The sequence below is a fragment of the Dunckerocampus dactyliophorus genome, chromosome 15 (genome assembly GCF_027744805.1).
Source record: "Dunckerocampus dactyliophorus isolate RoL2022-P2 chromosome 15, RoL_Ddac_1.1, whole genome shotgun sequence".
NCBI lineage: Eukaryota > Metazoa > Chordata > Actinopteri > Syngnathiformes > Syngnathidae > Dunckerocampus > Dunckerocampus dactyliophorus.
Window position 1 is genome coordinate 334,208 of NC_072833.1, and position 17,991 is coordinate 352,198.

The 17,991-nt window shown below is 46.6% G+C and overlaps 4 protein-coding genes across 7 annotated transcripts; 1 reads left to right on the forward strand and 3 right to left on the reverse strand.

Annotated features, from left to right (window-relative positions):
- Positions 1–797: 797 nt before the first annotated feature.
- On the forward strand, positions 798–4,977 carry LOC129168454 (cytoskeleton-associated protein 4-like). The gene is made up of 2 exons (XM_054753753.1): positions 798–1,215; positions 1,919–4,977. Exons 1-2 carry the CDS (start codon positions 898–900, stop codon positions 3,038–3,040), a joined length of 1,440 nt encoding a protein of 479 aa, XP_054609728.1. The 5' UTR covers positions 798–897; the 3' UTR covers positions 3,041–4,977.
- Positions 1,722–5,055, reverse strand: LOC129168459 (inhibitor of nuclear factor kappa-B kinase-interacting protein-like). Its single transcript, XM_054753763.1, has 3 exons — positions 4,901–5,055; positions 4,464–4,685; positions 1,722–4,401 (listed from the first exon to the last, which is right to left on the reverse strand). Exons 1-3 carry the CDS (start codon positions 4,919–4,921, stop codon positions 3,847–3,849), a joined length of 798 nt encoding a protein of 265 aa, XP_054609738.1. The 5' UTR covers positions 4,922–5,055; the 3' UTR covers positions 1,722–3,846.
- On the reverse strand, positions 5,012–8,009 carry LOC129168457 (inhibitor of nuclear factor kappa-B kinase-interacting protein-like). The gene is made up of 4 exons (XM_054753759.1): positions 7,353–8,009; positions 7,103–7,282; positions 6,901–7,018; positions 5,012–5,869 (listed from the first exon to the last, which is right to left on the reverse strand). The coding sequence occupies exons 1-4, from the start codon at positions 7,373–7,375 to the stop codon at positions 5,012–5,014; spliced, it is 1,179 nt and encodes a 392-aa protein (XP_054609734.1). The 5' UTR covers positions 7,376–8,009.
- Positions 8,010–8,155: 146 nt separating this feature from the next.
- On the reverse strand, positions 8,156–17,927 carry arfgap3 (ADP-ribosylation factor GTPase activating protein 3). 4 transcript variants are annotated; one of them, XM_054753749.1, is made up of 16 exons: positions 17,757–17,927; positions 16,081–16,199; positions 15,888–15,960; positions 15,685–15,816; positions 15,450–15,530; positions 15,287–15,365; positions 14,878–14,937; positions 12,719–12,765; positions 12,498–12,652; positions 12,293–12,424; positions 12,078–12,212; positions 11,823–11,936; positions 11,624–11,750; positions 9,868–9,955; positions 9,661–9,785; positions 8,156–8,973 (listed from the first exon to the last, which is right to left on the reverse strand). In XM_054753749.1, the coding sequence occupies exons 1-16, from the start codon at positions 17,823–17,825 to the stop codon at positions 8,956–8,958; spliced, it is 1,554 nt and encodes a 517-aa protein (XP_054609724.1). In that variant the 5' UTR covers positions 17,826–17,927; the 3' UTR covers positions 8,156–8,955. The 4 variants fall into 4 exon arrangements, 2 of the variants coding, with proteins under 2 accessions (XP_054609724.1, XP_054609725.1); XR_008566264.1 differs by lacking the exon at positions 8,156–8,973 and having other exon boundaries at positions 9,719–9,785; positions 9,868–11,396; XR_008566265.1 differs by lacking the exons at positions 8,156–8,973; positions 9,661–9,785 and adding an exon at positions 11,131–11,396 and having other exon boundaries at positions 9,891–9,955.
- Positions 17,928–17,991: the final 64 nt, after the last annotated feature.

Here is a 17,991-nt window from a genome sequence, read left to right on the forward strand (position 1 = left end):
ATTTTATATTCGGTGTCGTTGTTAGGCAAATACCACGATATGACCTACAGTAATTTTAATTAAATGTTTTTAAGCGAGAGTGAGAGTGTATTGTCTTTTATTCCACTCCAAACTCGTGTATTTACGTCGGGTAACAGTTCTTTGGCGCTCTCTAGTGTTCAGAACTGGAATTGCGGGGTTTTTTTTTAGCAGTATTAATGTCCTTTTCCACTCATGGACGTGAATAGGCACTTTTTATTGACTTTTCTTTTACGACATACACACACGTTTGAGGCATATTCTCCAAATAAACCATTCACACATGTAAAACAAAGTAATTGCCAAAAGAGCAGAAATATGTCTTACTGAAGTGTTACGTTTTGGGTTCATAGCAGTTGTGAGATGGCATTATGGGACGTGCTGCCACGTAGGAGTCCTAAGCTCCGCCCACCACTGTTCCACCCAACAAGTTCTTTCTTTAAAATGAGTTTTTTTCACATTTAGTGTCAACATCAGTTACTCTTAGCCTTACATTGTTCCTGGTTGTTGATCGCATCAAATGTAAAATAGAGTGAGGAAGTGTTTTGCTTCCTGACCACGCCCCCTGTAGCAGAATAACCCATTTTTATCACGAATGTGACACAAATGAGCACAAAAAAACTAACTTGTTCCTCAATACGTTTGATTATTTGATGTTTCCTGCAACTTTCTAAACTTTTTGCACAAGTTAACACCGGATAGCCCACGTTGGGACGTCCCCCATCCGCATACCTCACTGCAAACAGCTTCAGCAAAGACACGACGCGCTCCCTGATACGCTGCTTGCTCCTCCAGTGGGGTTGAAGCTACCAACAAAACTTCATCCATCCATCCACGACGACAAAAAAGCGGCAGCATAGCATCACACACTCCCCGAACATGACTGCGAAGAACCGACAGAAGAGCTCCGCCAGCGAGAAGACTGCTGCTGCTGCGCCGGTCCAGGATGAGAAGAAGCCCCAGAAGAGCAATGGCACGAGCGGCTCCGCAGGATCCCAGAGGCCACGCACCGGGGGGAGCTGTCTGGGCAGCCTGGTGTCTGCGCTCTTCTACGCGGCCATCCTCGGAGGAGCTGGCCTGGCCGCTTTCCACTTGCAGAAAGTGGTGGAGGAGATCCGCCAAACCAGCGCAAAACACGCAGAGAGCGCACGGATGGGCGCGGAGATGAGCCGCAAAATGGACAACGTCGTCCAACAGGTTAGTAGGCGGTGACGTCACGTCTTTGCTAGACTTCTACAGGCGGTGAAGAACTCTTCCTCGAGTGTTCCATTCATTGTGGGGAGTGGGGGGAGGTCGTCGTCTTAGTTCAAAGACATTTTGGGTGTTTGTATCCTTTCCTTCCGAGATGCCTGGTTGGATGAGTGTGGTGTGGAAGAGCTTGAGCTCTGACCTCACAAATGGACAAATGGACACAAAATCTCACAGGCACGCACCAAAATCTTGTAAAGAACTAAAAAAAAAGTTGCACTGATTGTCAACCTGTGGTGCGAGCGCCACTGCTGGCACGCAGCCCCCAAAGCTAAAATACTATTATTGGGGAAATGTCATGTTATGAGGGGAAAAGTCTGAATTCTAGAAGAAAAAGTCCATTTTACGAGAAGAAAAACAGTTGAAATATTACATAAAGTACATAAATATTAAAATAAAGTAGTACTTCATGAGGGAAGAAGTCACAAAAAAAACAAACTGTTGTTGAACACCAGATATCTTATTTGATGAAATCACACTGGAGACATGACATGAAATATTTGTACATATGTACTTACGTACAGAGGTACTTTGTGTGTAGCGTAGTTACAGATGTACTTATTAGGTGGTACTTTGTGTGTAGCGTAGTCACGGACGTATGGACTATGCTCCCCAATATGGCCGCCCTCAAGCTTCCTGATGGTTTCGGCAGGTGGGGTCTCTGAGGAGCGTCGTGGAGGGCCTGGAGTTGTCACTGGGTGCCACCCGGGCGGAGCTGGAGGGCGCCGTCAGCCGCATGAAGAAGGGTGAGGAGGAGACCAGGAGGGTGGAGGAGGCCCTCCAGAGGCTCCAGAACGACCTCCTCAGGGACCTCTCCGAGGGCATCAGCGAGGTGAAGGAGGCGCGGGAGCGTGACTTCTCCTCCCTGGAGACGACGGTGGAGCAGCGCCTGGAGGAGGTGAGCAGCTCGGTGCGAGCAAGCGTGGCCGAGTTCACCGAGGCTCAGGGCGAGGCGCGGCGCCAGCTGGCTGCCCTGGAGGGCCGCCTGGTCGGCATCGAGGACCCCGCCCTCGTCAAGCAGGAGCTGTCCGCAATCGTGGACGCGGTGGCCGAGATCAGGGCGGCGAAGCAGGAGGCCGACAGTTCTGCCGTGTCCATCCAGGAGCGGATCGGCTCCGTGAGGGAGGAGCTCCAGACGAGGAACCAGGAAGTGGCGTCGCTGTCGCAGGAGGTGGAGTCAGTGAGGTCGCTGATGCAGGACGCGCTCGGAGGCCTCAAGCTGTCCGTGTCTGCGGCTCAGATGGACGTCCAAGCCCTGAAGGATCAAAGCAGCACGCTGGAGGGCAGCTTGGAGCAAGCACTTGATGGTGTACGTGACGTGGAGAAGAAGCTCAGCGAGGTCTCCGCTCAGACGCAGAAGAGGTGGGACAATGCGGAAGCCCGACTGAAGGCGTCTGAGGAGAGCGGGGATTTCCTCTCCTCCAAGGTGGAGTCCCTTCTGTCCAAGCACGACACCCGCCAGAGCACTCTGGCCGAGAAGGAGCGAGGAGAGCACGAGGAGCTGGAGGCCCTGAGGAGCAGCCTGGAGGACCTCCGGTCCAACGTTGCCTCCATGGGGGAGACCCAGGACACGCTGGCTGCCACAGACTCCCTCATGGGGCAGCGGGTGGAGGAGCTAGAGAGGAGGCTGCTTGCCCCCGAGGGGGAGGCGGAGCACGCCGCCACACTGGAGGAGCACGGACGGGCCATTGCCTCCATGCGGAGAGCCTTGCAGGAGGCCACTCAGACCCTGGCGATTTTATCTGAAGGCCCTCGCCAGGAGGAGCATCAATAAAACACTTAGTCACGTGAACGGGATGTTGCACAGGCGGGGGTGAGCTGGACTGATGACCTGAACTCCTTTCTTTCCCGTCAATCAAATAAGCCCACATTTTTATAATAAAAACACTCGTGTTGACCTTCATCTCTGATGTCATTCATGTGGGAAAACACCCGGTTGCTCTAACGCCGGGACCGCAGGGGGAAGCCGACCATCCTCCAAAAATGACCAACAATTCACTCATTCATCAAAAGCAACACCCCCCACGTGTCTACAGTATAAGCCTCCAGGACGTCTTTGCACAAAATCAAAATCAGGCTTTGCTACACATCTCAAAATAAAGCTCTGCCGATGACTAGTCAGTCGCTACAGACGTGCGACCCGCACTTTTGCTTCGTTTGTTTTCCTCCGGCTAACGGGCTAACCTAGCATGATGTCATGTCAGTGTGTCCAGGAGATATTTTTGGCATTCAGTTGCTTGAAATTGTAAATTATTTCTGTTTTTATGGCGGCTTGTTGCCGCTGCAAAAAAAAAAAAAAGTGCTGCAGCTGTAAATCCAGGAGAGGGCGCTGTTTGCAGGAAGATGTGATGTGCGATTGTACGAGTTTGTACAATCATTGTGCACATTTAAATACATGTACGTATATGTGCCCTGCCATTGGCTGGCCCCCAGTCCAGGTTGTACCCCACCTGTCGCCCGAAGTCAGCTGGGATAGGCTCCATGTCTTTCTCACTTAAAAGACGCAGTGAATGTGTGGAAAGCCCCCAGACAATCTTTATTTCCAGACGAGCGATAGTGAAACTAAAAGTAGCGTGTTGCTCATATAGGCCGCGGCGTCCCTTTAAATTCCGATAAAAGCACAGCCTGCTCATTCGCATTACTCACATCTTCCACACAGGTGAGATTGTCCAGTGCGCGTCTCAACTCCGCGACCTCCTCCCCCCTCTTCCCGATGTCCTCCGCCAGGCTTCCGATGCGTAACGTTAGGTCGGAAAGGCGTGGCTCAAAGGCGGAAAAGTCTCGCTTGATGGCGGCCACCTTGGGCTTGAGGTCCCCGGCGAAGCCCACCGTGCGGATGAGCCGAGCTCGGCCGCCTTCGAGCTCCCTCAGCCGCTCCGAGATGTCCCGGGCGGCGGCGTCCAGCTCGGGGAGGCGGCGGCGCAGTCGCTCGAGGGCCTGCGTGTTGCGTTCGGAGGCCGCGCGGAGGTTGGAGACACGGTCGATGCTGCCGGCCAGCACGTCGCCGATGCGCTTCACCATGCCGTGCTCCGCTCGGGACACCCTGTCCTCCAGCTCGGAGACCTGCGTCAGGAGAGACTCCAGTTCTGAGCGCAGGCCGTCCATGCGGCGGACGTCGGTCCTCACGGACACCACCTAAAAGTAACAGAGCAGTTAATTATCGACGAGTAATCGACTAAAGCGACCAATTAACCTACTTTGTTTCCAAAGTCTGTCGTGATGGCCGACGTCTTCGCCTCAATCTGACCCACGGCGCCGGTCAGCGCGTCCAAGCTCACCTGGCGCTTGGACCTTTTCTCGCTCAAATTGGACGCCCACTCCTTGAGGCGGCCGACGTCCCGCTCCAGGATCTCCAGTTGGGCCTGGAGAGCCCGGCGCCGAGTGAAGACGTCATCCAGCAGGTGGCGCACGCCCTCGCACTGTGGAAAGACCATGGACGTTAGCTAAAAGCTCAACTGTTAGCCTGATACGTTGAAATAAGACATTTACTTTAAGCAGCTTTTTTAACTTGTTTATTTGTTGCCCGTTTTAAATATGTCGTTTAAGTACTTTCTCTACTTGTATTAATGATTATGAACACTAACGTCATTTATGCAGACAACAGCGCTTGAGCTAAAAGCGCCAATTCACCCACTTGTCCACTAGATGGAGCCATTGCAAGGTAAACAGACTTGTGCTGTGTGGCGGTCCATATAAAAGTACTTCATGAGTCCGGAATGATTCAAAACGGCGACACTCCATGTCGTCATTGGGTGACGCCATCATCTTCAACCCACTCCTCATCCGGCTCCTGCTCCTCATCGTCCTCCTCTCCATCAGTAACCCGACTCCCCCTCAGCACCATGGTGAGTTCATGCACCGCCTCCCGCACCACCGAGAGCTCACTCTTCATCTTGAGGATGCTGCTGCGGGCCTGCAGGGCGTCCACCTCCCGCCTCATCTCCAGGACTTGGTTGAGGGTCTTCAGCATGCTGTCCTCAGCCCCAAACACCTGCAGCGTCACCTCCTCCAGATGCTTCTCCGCCCCGCTCAGATCGCCGCCCAGCTTGAGGATGGAGCGCAGCGCCTCCTCCACGTGGGGCAGGTGCTCCTCACACTCCTGCGCCCGCGGGATGTGCTCCTGCAGCTCCAAGCTAAGCTCCGTCTCCTTGTGGGCCAGCCTGTTGACGTGCTCCTCCAGCTTGTGGATCTGCTCGGTGTTCCAGTCCAGCTGGTCCTGAGCGTGCTTGGCGTCGTCCTCCTCAGTACGCTCCAACGCCCGGGCGTTCCTCCTGGTGCTGTCCTCCAGCTCCTCCAACTTGTCCGCCAGCGCCCTGAGCCTCCTCTCCGCCTCATTCACCTTCTCCGTGGCCCCCGTGTGGGCCTCCCGGGCCTCGGCCTTGAGGGCGGCCAGCTCAGAGGCGGCGGCGGCGAGGCGGGCCTGCCACGTATCCGTCACGTTCAGGAAGCGGCCGTTGACCGCCTGGAGGTCTCCGGACGCCGAGCTCTCGTCTGCTTGCATGGCCACGACAGCGGCGTGAAGCGTGGACACGTCCTGCCGGAGTTCCGTGGCCATAGGGTCAGCAGAGAGCGCCTCCTGGAGGTCGGCCTCAGAGGCGGCGAGCTGCAGCCGCAACACAAGACAGGAGGGAGGAAGCGCTAAAGCCGGCAGATGGATGGGATTTGTTGACTTTTTGGGGTACCTAAGGGGGAGGAGCTAGACATGTTGGACTCTGGAGTCACTGGAATAGATTTATGGAGTATGCAGTCTAGCTCCACCCTTTAGGTAGTACACCACTGTGATTGGTACCTCAACATCAGGCTGCCAAAAAGTGCTTCTATAAGTACTGTGCATTTTAGTATCTTTATTCATTAATATGTTGGCCAAAAAGTGTCGTTCCCATGTTGTGTTGACTCTTCCGCTCTCATTTTGAACCACCCCTTTCTTTTAGGTTATATTGTAGTTCTTGTGAAAATATGCTGCAAGTGGTACCTTACTATTAAAAAAAGTGCTACTATAGGCATCATGCGGTTTTGTACCCACAGTAAGTGTAACATGTTGGCCAAAAAGTGTCGTTCCCATGTTGTGTTGACTCTTACTCGTTTATTTTTGACCTTTTTAAAAAGTACTGGGATTAGTACCACAAAAGCTGCCACAAAAAGCGACTACAGAGATCGCGTATTGTAACTGTAAAACGTTGGCCAAAAACAATCTATTCCAGCTTGTGTTGACCCCTTTTTAAAGTTAGTGCTCATGTAGTTGTCATGTAGTACCCTTAGCACTTATGTTGGCCAAAATGCGTCTATCCCAGATTGGGTTGACCCCCTTCCGCTTGCTTTCATTTTTGATACCCCTTTTTAATTTAGGCTCGTGTATTTGTCATCTAGTAGCCTTCGTTATTATGTTGGCGAAAAACTTATCATTCCCAGGTTGTGTTGACCCCTCCTCTTTAATCTTTGACCTTTTAAAAGCTTTTTTTTATTGCTGTTGTTCTTGCTAACGTCTACTGGGATTAATGCACCAAAAGACTTTCAAAAAGAGCAACGACAGAGATCACGTTTTGTAAATGTAAAATGTTGGCCAAAAAGCGTCTATCCCAGATTGTGTTGGCCATTCTAGCGTAGAAGCCCTTGTGAAAAGGACAGCTAACTTACTTTTTTGTTCATTGTCGCCACTTGTTCCTCCATTTGAGTCAAACTCGACGTCTTTCCATGCAAAAGCCTGAAATGCTCCTCCATTTGGGAGAACCTCTCATTCTGCTGAAGCACCACCCTGCAGCCAAGACACAACAAAACTTATTTTTTCAGTGGGTAAATATGAAAACCCTCGTTTTGTTTGATGTGACTTCTGACTTACCAGCTTAGTGCTGTACAGACTCCGAGCGACAAAACGCACATGATGCTTTTAAAGTCCAAACTTGATGTTTTATGACCGCTTCCATCTTCGTTCTTCACTTTTGGCTCTTCTTGCTTGCAGTTAGCAGAAACATCCTCATTTTGCTTTTTCTTTCTCTGCTTCACCTCTGTGGTCATTTTGCTTTTTTAAGAAAAGCAAACAACACTTTTTGAAATGGAAGGCTTCGAACAAGGTAAAAAAAAAAACTCACCAGTTTTCTTTAAGGGCTTCCATTAAAATAACAGTTCAGCTTCTTGGGGATGCCCATAATGTGAAACTGTGCAGAAAAACTGATTTAAAAGTTGGATCTCTCTAGAACAAATCTTTTCTTTCATCCGGTTGTGCTTGAGAAAGGATGCATTCATGACCCCTCGGAAGTTCGAAAAATTACCATTAACGGGAGCATTATGGACGATTAAACATTTTACAATTCTTACGAATGAATATAATCCCTTTTCAAATAATATGAACATTTTACTAACATAGCTTTGAAATACTTGATATATGTTTATATATTGGAATGTGTCGAATCACTATATAACACTCAGCTTTCCCATGCGGCAAGAAGACCATGAAACGCACCAAGCGGCCACGTCAGCGGTTGCCAAACGTGTTGACACAAGACCCCTTAGAAATCAATAAAAAAAAGGCGAATTAACATAATTACTTGCAAATACATCGACAAATAATAACATATAAATGTTGAGCAGGTGAGCTCATATGTAAGCCATTTTATTTTAAATGGTCCCAAAATAAACATTTCAAATGCCAACAATGTGATTGCTTGTACAAAGCTTTGACATATTTTTGCTACTCCAGTATGGATATTCCATCAATGTTATTGCCACAGTCAACATTTATTATATCATTAAAACATGTAAACGTGTAACGCTAATCAACTTTATCATGAAATATTGACCGTAGCAATAAAGTTACAAAATCTACGAAAAACAGAAAATGGGAAAAAAGAATGAGAAATCCATAGATGTCTTATTGTTACTTTGTGTCCCTATGTTTTTGAAGAAACGATTTTAATATTTTATTTTTTGGGCTGTTCTGTTCTGCTGAGGTCCTCCTGAGTTTAAAAAAATACTAAAAAGTCAAATTTTTATGTGCATTTTTGAGCAAATGCAAATAAACCAAAAAAAAAAGGGTTAGGTAACTACTCTCCAAAGTTCAGCACAATTAAAGTGAATGAGTGGTATCACAATCTTTGAATTTGAAGTAAACAAATGTTTGTCCTTTTGCTATGAATATCCACTCCACGTGTGGCCACTGACTGAATAAAATGAAAGTTCTGCAATGAAACCAAGAGTGTCACCACTTGTCTAAATCAAAGATGTGATCTTTGTCTCAAAGCGAGAAAAAAAGGAATAGGAGGGCTCTAAGCATCCACCTGCAACATAAAAGAAACAACTTCCCCACAGGAGTCCCATAACCCAGGAAGGGAACCCATTCCAACACAAAGTGTAAAGACCCAAAGCCAAAGTGCAGTGGTATGAGATGTGTCTGATACAGTACGTATCAGAATATAAAATATAAGTGCACTTTTGGGGGGGGGGCATAACAACAACTTTCATGTGACCAGAGACCCTCATATCCTGCTACATAGTACATATTTACATCATCATCTTGCCATTCATTCAACAATATGTGTGTCATTGTAGCCAAATGAATGGCTGCTAAGTTGGACGCAGCGTTGGTATGGCATGTTGTCAGATGATGCAAGTGTGCCTAATGTTATGGCAGACCCCTTCGCTGCATGTCTTCCACAAAAAAGACATTCCAGGTGTTCATCTTCTGAGAGTTGATGTTCAAGAACTGTAGCGATCCTAAAAAAAACAAATACAGCATATGTTGGTGTTGTTTAAAGCAAAAGAGGCTCATTCAATACCAAAGGGTTAGGGTTAAGGTTAGGGTTGTTCGTACGTCTTTTACGAGGTTTTTTTTTTTTGCATGAGGGGCAAAAAGAGGTGATGACGCAACTGCAGATGGAAAGAAGTCACAGTTGCTGCAGTTTGAAAGCCATAAAAACGGCCACAAGGTGGCAGAAGTGCATTTGATAAGAGCTCGGCATGGACCTTGCATGTATTAACACAATGGACAGCAAGGAGGAAGCCAGAGAGCGTGGAGGAGTGTAGCATGTAGCATCATGCATGCATATGCACACACACACACACACACACACACATTTTAGTTCCACATGTGAAAACTAAGTTATGCTTGAAATGTACAATATCTTTTCACAAAAAGCTGCTTTTCTCCCTGTTTTAGTGGGGAACTGATATTTTCCTGAACCTACCCTCCAGTATGTTCTACTGCTAATTACTGAACGCAAAAAGGTACAAACAAACTTTTTTTTCCTGATGAAAGACACAAGTCTAATCTTTGTTTTGGTAGGTTCCATGTTTATATACTGTAGCCATACAACACAGGACGCTGTAAAATGGCCGCCACTGAAGGGAGTGAATTGTGAAAAATGTCTGGGATTGAATGAGTTAATGATGGATGTGTGGGACCTGAATGGTGTTGACGACGCCACTGGCCATGACGGAGAGCTTCCCAGCGACGGAGCGCACTCCCATTTTCAGCTGCGTGATGTCGGGGGCGCTGGGCAGCACGTCAGTCAGGCGGTACGAGCTCGCTGTGTTGAAAGAAGCGTAGGGGTGTCCTTGTGTGACTCGTCATGACGACGACACGCACACACGTGACAGTCATTTACGTACCACTCTGTTTCTTTGGCTCGTCAAAAAGGTCGGCCGAGCTGATGGCAGAACTCCCAGCGAATCTCTCCAGGCGTGTCTTGGCTTCGTACTGACAATAGGAAGTCAATCCAGGTTGAGCAAAACCTCCAATCAACTACTAAAGCTAACGATAATACACAACAACAACTACTACTCCAGGGCCTTAAAGCTATAGCAACCAACGGTGAGGCCATCTTAGCCAATCAGAAGCCTGAAAAAAGTCATTATAGGAAAAGGCACAATGGGAGCTGCTTTTACACATCAACTCCATGTCCATGGTCAACATGCATGATTCCATTTCATGTTGGTGACGCCAACAAAGTCAAAAATACATGAAAGTGCAAAAATAGAAACGAGTGAGACATCCATAGATGTTTTCTTGGTACTTTGTGTCCCTGTTGTCTTAACCAATTGTGCTTGTTTAAAAAAACAAAAAAATAACAATAAAACGTCTATGGATATCTCACTCTTTGTTTTTTGGTGGAAAATCTGATAAACTTTATCGTCATGGTCAATGTGTATTATTTACTTTAATTTATTTTGATGACAGCAACCAACTTACAAAAAATTTTAAAGAAAAAAAAAAATGGAATAAAATCCACAAGTGAGGCATCCAAAGATATTTTGTGGTTACATTTTGTCCCCGTTTTCTTAATCAAACTTCCTTTCTTTCTTGTTAAAAAAAAAAAAAACAGTGACAAAATGGAACAATAAAACATCTACAGACGGATCGCTTTTTGTTTTTGTCATGAAATTTTTTTTGGTCATCGACTTGATTGACAGCAATAAAGTTGCAAAAACTCCATGGAAAGAGTGAGACATCCATAGCTGATTTCTTGTCCAATCTCTAATTCTTACTGTTATTATTATTATTGTTGTGATTTTGGCCAAAGAAAACAGATGGTTTGAAAGGAGTAAAGGAAGCTATTTTTGTCAAACAACAGAACCCATCATTGAATCGGAATGGTGGTTTGAGGTTTAATTTGGACCCTGTGTTCAGCAGGTTACTGAGACCAAAACCCACAGCTCTTAGTCTTGCAAATGAGGTGGAGCCAGGGCCGAGCCAGAACAATAGATGCTAACGAGCCAGTATCAGAGTTGTTCATACCCAACTACAGGGAGCTACACTTCCCTTTGATCGGAGGTGTTAATGGCAGGAGAGGATTAGACCACTACTCCGCCCAGGCTTAGTGTAAGGAACCAATAGGAGGAGGGTGTTGGCACACCAATTCCGCTCACTCTTACTGTATTTAAGGCCTAGGCTACCAGCACTTATTAGTTCGCTGACGAAGCTCTTCGGATGAGGAGCGAAACGTCCGACACCTTCTTCACAGAAGTACAGATGACGTCTCAAGAAGCCTTTCCCTCGATGGACAACTCCTGTACGACTGAGAGCCTACACAGACGTATTGTTGTGATTGTAATTCCAATTGAAAGCAGAGAAAAGAAGAAATCTAGAAGAATACTACGGGGAGTGCGTGTAGGCAGGGCTCTTCACTTCACGGTGAGTACTGTGACAGAGGACACCAGAAAAAGAGGAGAAAAAGCAGCTTTTACATCAGTAATGTTCATAAAAAACCCATGAAAGCAACAGGTGGCGCTATAACCCGCAACCATAATAGAAATCTGCCCAATGAAGCCAAGGCAACAATGAATAAAGGTAAAGAGCTCCCACGTCTCACAGAAGTAGACAAAAGGTTGGTAGAGAGCGTCTTCGAGTACACCTAAGTGTTCATACCTCGGTGTTGTCCTGCTTTCCAAAGTACATGTCCGAGGAGATGGCTTTCACGCTCTCACCAAACTTCCTCCGCGCTTCTCCCGTGTCTACCACCGGCACCGGCTCGGCTTTCCTGCGGGTGGCGGGCCTGGCGGGAAAAGACAAACGGTCACCACAACAATGCGGCGATCAAAAGGAGAAAGGAGGGCTCGTCACCGACCGCTCGTCCAGCGAGGTGATGGAGGAGGTGAGGAAGAAGTCGGGCTCGGCTTTCTTGTTCCATCTGGAGGGGACAAGGTCCGTGGACTCGCTTCTGTCGTAGCGCGATATGACCCTAAAAGAGGACCAGCATTAATAAAGGAGCTAAAGAGTCCCCTGTAACGACCTCTTTGTTTGACTACAAACACAGCTCATTAGCAGTAAAGCTACAGACACACAAAGGGGCGTAAAACACGGCAACATGAAAGCATCCTACCGGGAGCTGAAGGTTCCCTCCTCCTCCTCTTCCTCCTCTTCCTCAGTGAAGCGTGCTGCTTTGGTGGTCCTGGCCACCAGGGGGCGCTCCTGCTGGATGATGTGCATGTCGGACAAGACAGAGTGAGAGACGCCGCTATGAGAGCAAAGACAAAAAAAGACAGGAGTGAGTCCTCCGCCATCAAACTCCATGCCGTCTTTGTCTGTGGCGCTCGCCTCCTCACGCCGAGCCCCATTCCCAGTCTCTCTGCTTGCTCCCGCTTCTTCCACTCCAGATTCTTCAGCTTCTGCTCGTTTTTCCACCTCTGCTCTTCCAGGTCCTTGTAGGCCAGACGCATGGAGGGAGCACTGAGGACAGGAGGAGAAAGGAGATCAATCAGGTTGAGCGTGCAGGAGAAGGAAGCGCCGGCGTTGCTCTCACATGGCCTCCTCAAGGGGAGTGTTGCTCTTCTTGTCGCCGGCGGCGTTTTCCTCTTTCTCTCGCAGCTTGTCGGCAGCTTGGGCCTTCTTCTCCAGCTCCGTGAAGCTCTTACTGCTCACTTTCTGAGCGCCCAGACCTCCTTTCTTGGCCGACAACTGTGAACACACCTGAGACCTTAGACAAGTCCTGAGAGTAGCGTGGCACCCGCACGGCTTGTATACCGTTTTCTTGCTGCTGGTTGGCTTCTTTTTGAGAAGAGATGAAGGTTCTGGAAAAAGCGACAGTAAAATCAGTTGTGTACTTTCATCACCCAAAGACAACATGAAGTCACATGAAGTATTCAGTTGCATTTACTCACACAACCACAGAGCACACCAGACGTTTACTACATGCCATCTATTCCAGAGGCTCTCCAAAATATGAAGTACACTACAATTCATGCTAGCACTTGTTGCATGGCTGGAAGACCATGCCGATGCCTATTTGGGGCAATATTTGTCTTCAAATTCAGCAGAACATACTGTACACGGAGCATCCACTACTACCATTGACAAGGATTTCCAGCTTTTTTGATAAGGTATAACCATGTACAGTAGTACCTCGCATAACATAAACCTCCTTTTAAATAAATGTCACTGAACATAAAGAATTTATGTAAAGTTTTTGCATCGTATTACAGAAGAAATTCCATATAACATAAAGCGTCAAGTCAGTAAGTTTTTTTTTTTTTTTCCAATCAACTTTATTAATGCCTCAAGTCGGTGCAAGTTCAGACTAACACTTGGTGACGCCTTCTGACGCATCACGCTCTCATTGGCTGATTAAACGGGGCACCGACTACACTCTCATCTCATTGGCTGAGTTATACAGCACGTACGTGAGTTTGTGTGAGAGACAGACTTGTCCCTTCAAACTCCTTCCTCTTTGTAGTCCCCCTGAAACTAACTTAAACAATTAAGTTAAGTTACAAATTAAAATTTGGCACACAGCATTATCGTGTAGTGTGTGTGCATTTGTCTGTGAGACCAGCTGACTCTTAGACTCTTTGAGTCGCGTTTCGACTCAGGCTAGTCCTCCTCCTTCCTGCCTCCACTTGCGCTCCTGATCAAGACATCTCGTAAACGGTAGGATTGTTTTTGTTTTTCAGTTTTATTCATTTACAGTAATGAGGGAAAGGCTTTTTGAGACGTCATCTGTACTTCTGTGAAGAATGTGTCGGACGTTTCACTCCTCATCCGAAGAGCTTCGTCAGCGAACTAATAAGTGCTGGTAGCCTAGGCCTTAAATACAGTAGGAGTGGGTGGAATTGGTGTGCCAACGCCCTCCTCCTATTGGTTCCTTACACTAAGACTGGGAGGAGTTGTGGTCTAATCCTCTCCTGCCATTAGCACCTCCGATCAAAGGGAAGTGTCGCTCCCTGTAGTTGGGTATGAACGACTCTGATACTGGCTCGTTAGCATCTATTGTTCTGGCTCGGCCCTGGCTCCACCTCATTTGCAAGACTAAGAGCTGTGGGTTTTGGTCTCAGTAACCTGCTGAACACAGGGTCCAAATTAAACCCAAACCACCATTCCGATTCAATGATGGGTTCTGTTGTTTGACAAAAATAGCTTCCTTTACTCCTCTTTCAAACCATCTGTTTTCTTTGGCCAAAATCTTTACCTCGCTGTCCTGAAAAGAGTGATTGGTTGCTTTAAGGTGTAGATGTACTGCTGATTGAGGACCACTAGAATTGTCCCATTGCATCGCAGGGACAATTCTAGTGGGCCTCAATCAGCAGTACTTCTACACCTTAAAGCAACCAATCACTGGACAACTCCTGTACGACTGAGAGCCTACAAAGACGCATTTACAGTAATCTTATTTATTACCTTATTTTATATTGGAATGTTACTCTACTATGTTTATGCTAACATTTTCTTATATTTTCCCACCATATTTGGTGGACTTTGAATATTTTGAAGTGCCAAAGGGGTGAGTTTGGGAAGATCTTGGAACGGATTAGGCTATTTACATGTATTTTACGCTTCGTATAACATAAAATCCCTATAACATAACGGTTCTCGGAACGGATTATTTATGTTGTAGGCGCGTCTACTGTGCTATGATGTGTCAGCTCACGTCTGCACTTGCTTCACGGCTCTAAGACCATGCCGATGCATATGTAGGACCATATTTTCCTCAGGTTTTCAGGTCAGAAAGCATTCTGAGGGTCTACTATGGTCATGTTGGTGTATTGACCTGGATTTCAGGCTTTTTAAAAAATAAGGTAGAAACATGCGCTATGATGTATCTATTCAGGTTTGCACTTGCTGCACGGCTGTAAGACCATGCCATCGTGTCATTTGGACCATACTTGACATTATGTTGGTGTATTTACCTGGACCTGATTTAGGGGAAGCACTCAGCATGTCCACGCTCGGCCCATCCTCTAGGTTGCCTGCCAGTGTTGAACACATAGTTACAACACACACACACACTATGTTAAACACACATTCAGTGATGATAGTTACAACACACACACACACACACACTATGTTAAACACACATTCAGTGATGATAGTTACAACACACACACACACTATGTTAAACACACATTCACTGATGATAGTTACACACCACACACTATGTTAAACACACATTCAGTGATGATAGTTACAACACACACACACACTATGTTAAACACACATTCAGTGATGATAGTTACAACACACACACACACTATGTTAAACACACATTCAGTGATGCAACAAATGAAAAGACATGTAGTGAGACACTAACAACAATACCATTTTTGCCCTCCTCGTTTCCCCCCATAACCAGGGCAGCAGAACTGAGGCTCATTTGGCCAAAATTTTCGGGCACCTCCTGTAACACACACACACACACACACACACACAGTGCTGTTTCTGTAAACATGGCAGGTTGAGCAAAAGGAGCAGCATTATTTACTTGTGAGTGAAGACTGAAGAAATCGACGTGCTTGTCCTCCGGTGACGTGCACAGTGGGCCGCCCTGACTGTCCAACCACAGCTGGAGAGACAGTACATGAACATTTATTATTATATGCTTGGATGTGATTCTCTTATTCAAATACTTTTCAATAAATCCAATACATAAGTACATTTGTTTTGAATGATTGAACATTACTTCCATTCACAGAATGCGTTGTGTTGATGTGTCTCACCTCTGTGCCGTGGCATTTGATGGCCTGCGTGGCCAAAGTCTTGATCTTCTCTCTGTACAGTTGAGCGGCTCTGCTGTTGTATTTTGTGTTGGCGGCGCTGGCCGTGCAGCCGTGCTGGCTGAAGAACGCCGTCTACAGAAGAACAGACAGGAAGTGACGTGAGACGGTGTTTGCGGTGCATAGGGCCAGGTCATGCTACTTACCGCGCTGGCGTTGCCTCCCACTTGAATACATCTTAGCTGGTACCACGACCAATTAAAATCCAGCTCAGTGGACCTATTGACACACACAAATGTTATTTCAAGCAGGGTCCCCAACCGTTTTGAGACTATGGACAAACATTCTGTGTACAGTGTGAGTATTTAGGTACAAGTTTCAGCCCACACTGTTACTTACCGAATGAAGGACAGGTGCACCCCGAGAGACCTGTGTGCTCCAGAACAGTCTATGCACAGGAACACACCATAGGTGATGCTGGCCCAACTGGGATTTTTCGACGAGCAGTCAAAACAAACCTTAGAGAAGGAGACAACTTTATTAACACCAAGGTGGTATACGGCAAAAGTGGCTCAACAACCCCGAGCTTTGTATTCAAGATGCAGCTCAACAAAACCTACGTTCCTCAATCAAACAGAGTTAAAGGGTACCGCAACACTGGTCATCAACTTACTTTATCAAGTCCGCTTCTCGGCTTTGGGCTCAGTGTGCGTTTGCATAAAAATGGGCATTTGACATCATATTATTCTAAAAACAAGGAAACAAAAATTCTACAGTACAGTGGAACGGCGCCAGGATGAAAAGGCACGGTCAGGAGTGAAATATGTGTGAGCCATTTAATCATTTCTTGTGTCCAACTTAGTAGGTTGATCATTAAAATTCAAATGAAATTTGAACTTGTGCTTAAACAAGAGAGAAATGGGAGAAAATGTTAATGCCTGTCTGAGAAAAGTGTACGGTGAGGGCTTTTAAAGCCTTAAAACATATACAATCATTGGAAACAAATACAATTGGATACTTTGCAGATTTCACTCATTGCGGGCTATTTTGGGAACCTATCCCCAGTGATAAACGAGGAAACACTGTATGTATCATCCATCCATCCATTTCCTATATCGCTTCTCCTCATTAGGGTCACGGGGGCATGCTGGAGCCTATCCCAGCTGACTTTGGGCGACAGGCGGGGTACACCCTGGACTGGTGGCCAGCCAATGGCAGGACACATATAGACAAACACTCACATTCATACCTATGGACAATTTAGAGTCCCCAATTAACCTAACCTGCATGTTTATTGTTAACATATTTTACAGCTATAGAATGCTGTACCTCGTGGTGACCACAGGGTGGCAGTGTTGTGTTTTGTGGTGACTTTTTCCCTTTGTAGCAAAGTTTTCCTTTTTGTTCAAATAAAGACGACTTTTGTTGCAGTTGACTGATGCATCAGCGTGCTTACTCCTCCAGAAAATGTTGTAATAGAAGATGACTAACACAAGGATTACTGTGACATATACGTCTGCTAGCATATGTACTTGTTGTGGATTCCCGTGGCTGGAAATCTCTGTCTTATAGAGAATTTCATTGGGTACCTCTATGGTGGATCAGTGTGATGTCAAAGTAGCTACTCAAATTATTAAGCTGCCCTCCCCCTCCCCAAAAAGCCACGAACAAGCAACAGATGTTTGTACAGTGCGACAATGAAAACAATGAAAAATACGTGACGTTGCGCTCGTTTGTTTTATTAGTGACTGCTGGCGTGCCCAATGTTGAAGAATCTTCGAGAAGAGTTAAAACAAAAAAACAACAAGGCTAACACGTGAAGCCGCTTCGCTAGCTAGGCTACCAACAGTTAAGCTAATGGCTCATTACTTTCCACAAGTTGTTTGTTTTTTTGCGTCGGTTGAAAGTTGCAAGCGGAATGTACACAAAAATCCCAACAAAACACAGCACCTGTCACGTTGTTCGGACTTGGAATAATGCTCCGTTTTAACAAGCCGTGTTGTTCCTCCAAGGGCGACGACGTGTCAGATGCTCAGTTATACTTCCTTGTTGCCCAAAAAGTATGGAACGCTCACCTTATTTGTGGGAATGGAGCGAAGTCGCTTGAAAATGGCACAAATGTCGTGCTTGCTCGGCTCTGCCATCTTTGTAATTGTGTGTGTGTCGACAAGAAGTCATAGAAGTAAAATCGTATTTATGATGACCAATATCCGAAAGTGACACGTACATTTCAGACAAACATCCTGGGCGGCCTGTGATTGGCTAAACATGACACTTGGCTCGTGTTGTCACACGGCATTATGGGTAATG

Excerpts from the sequence above, each read along its gene's own strand:
- LOC129168454 (XM_054753753.1), top strand. The coding sequence starts at position 898 with ATGACTGCGAAGAACCGACAGAAGAGCTCCGCCAGCGAGAAGACTGCT. Across the intron at positions 1,216-1,918 it reads TGGACAACGTCGTCCAACAG|GTGGGGTCTCTGAGGAGCGT; the intron begins GTTAGTAGGCGG and ends TGGTTTCGGCAG.
- LOC129168459 (XM_054753763.1), bottom strand. The coding sequence starts at position 4,921 with ATGGCTCCATCTAGTGGACAA. Across the intron at positions 4,686-4,900 it reads TGGCTCCATCTAGTGGACAA|TGCGAGGGCGTGCGCCACCT; the intron begins GTGGGTGAATTG and ends GTCTTTCCACAG. Across the intron at positions 4,402-4,463 it reads CGACAGACTTTGGAAACAAA|GTGGTGTCCGTGAGGACCGA; the intron begins GTAGGTTAATTG and ends TGTTACTTTTAG.
- LOC129168457 (XM_054753759.1), bottom strand. The coding sequence starts at position 7,375 with ATGGAAGCCCTTAAAGAAAACTG. Across the intron at positions 7,283-7,352 it reads GAAGCCCTTAAAGAAAACTG|CAAAATGACCACAGAGGTGA; the intron begins GTGAGTTTTTTT and ends TTCTTAAAAAAG. Across the intron at positions 5,870-6,900 it reads TGGCGACAATGAACAAAAAA|CTCGCCGCCTCTGAGGCCGA; the intron begins GTAAGTTAGCTG and ends TTGCGGCTGCAG.
- arfgap3 (XM_054753749.1), bottom strand. The coding sequence starts at position 17,825 with ATGGCAGAGCCGAGCAAGCACGACATTTGTGCCATTTTCAAGCGACTT. Across the intron at positions 11,937-12,077 it reads GAGGGAACCTTCAGCTCCCG|GGTCATATCGCGCTACGACA; the intron begins GTAGGATGCTTT and ends GTCCTCTTTTAG. Across the intron at positions 9,956-11,623 it reads GAAAGCAGGACAACACCGAG|TACGAAGCCAAGACACGCCT; the intron begins GTATGAACACTT and ends TCCTATTGTCAG.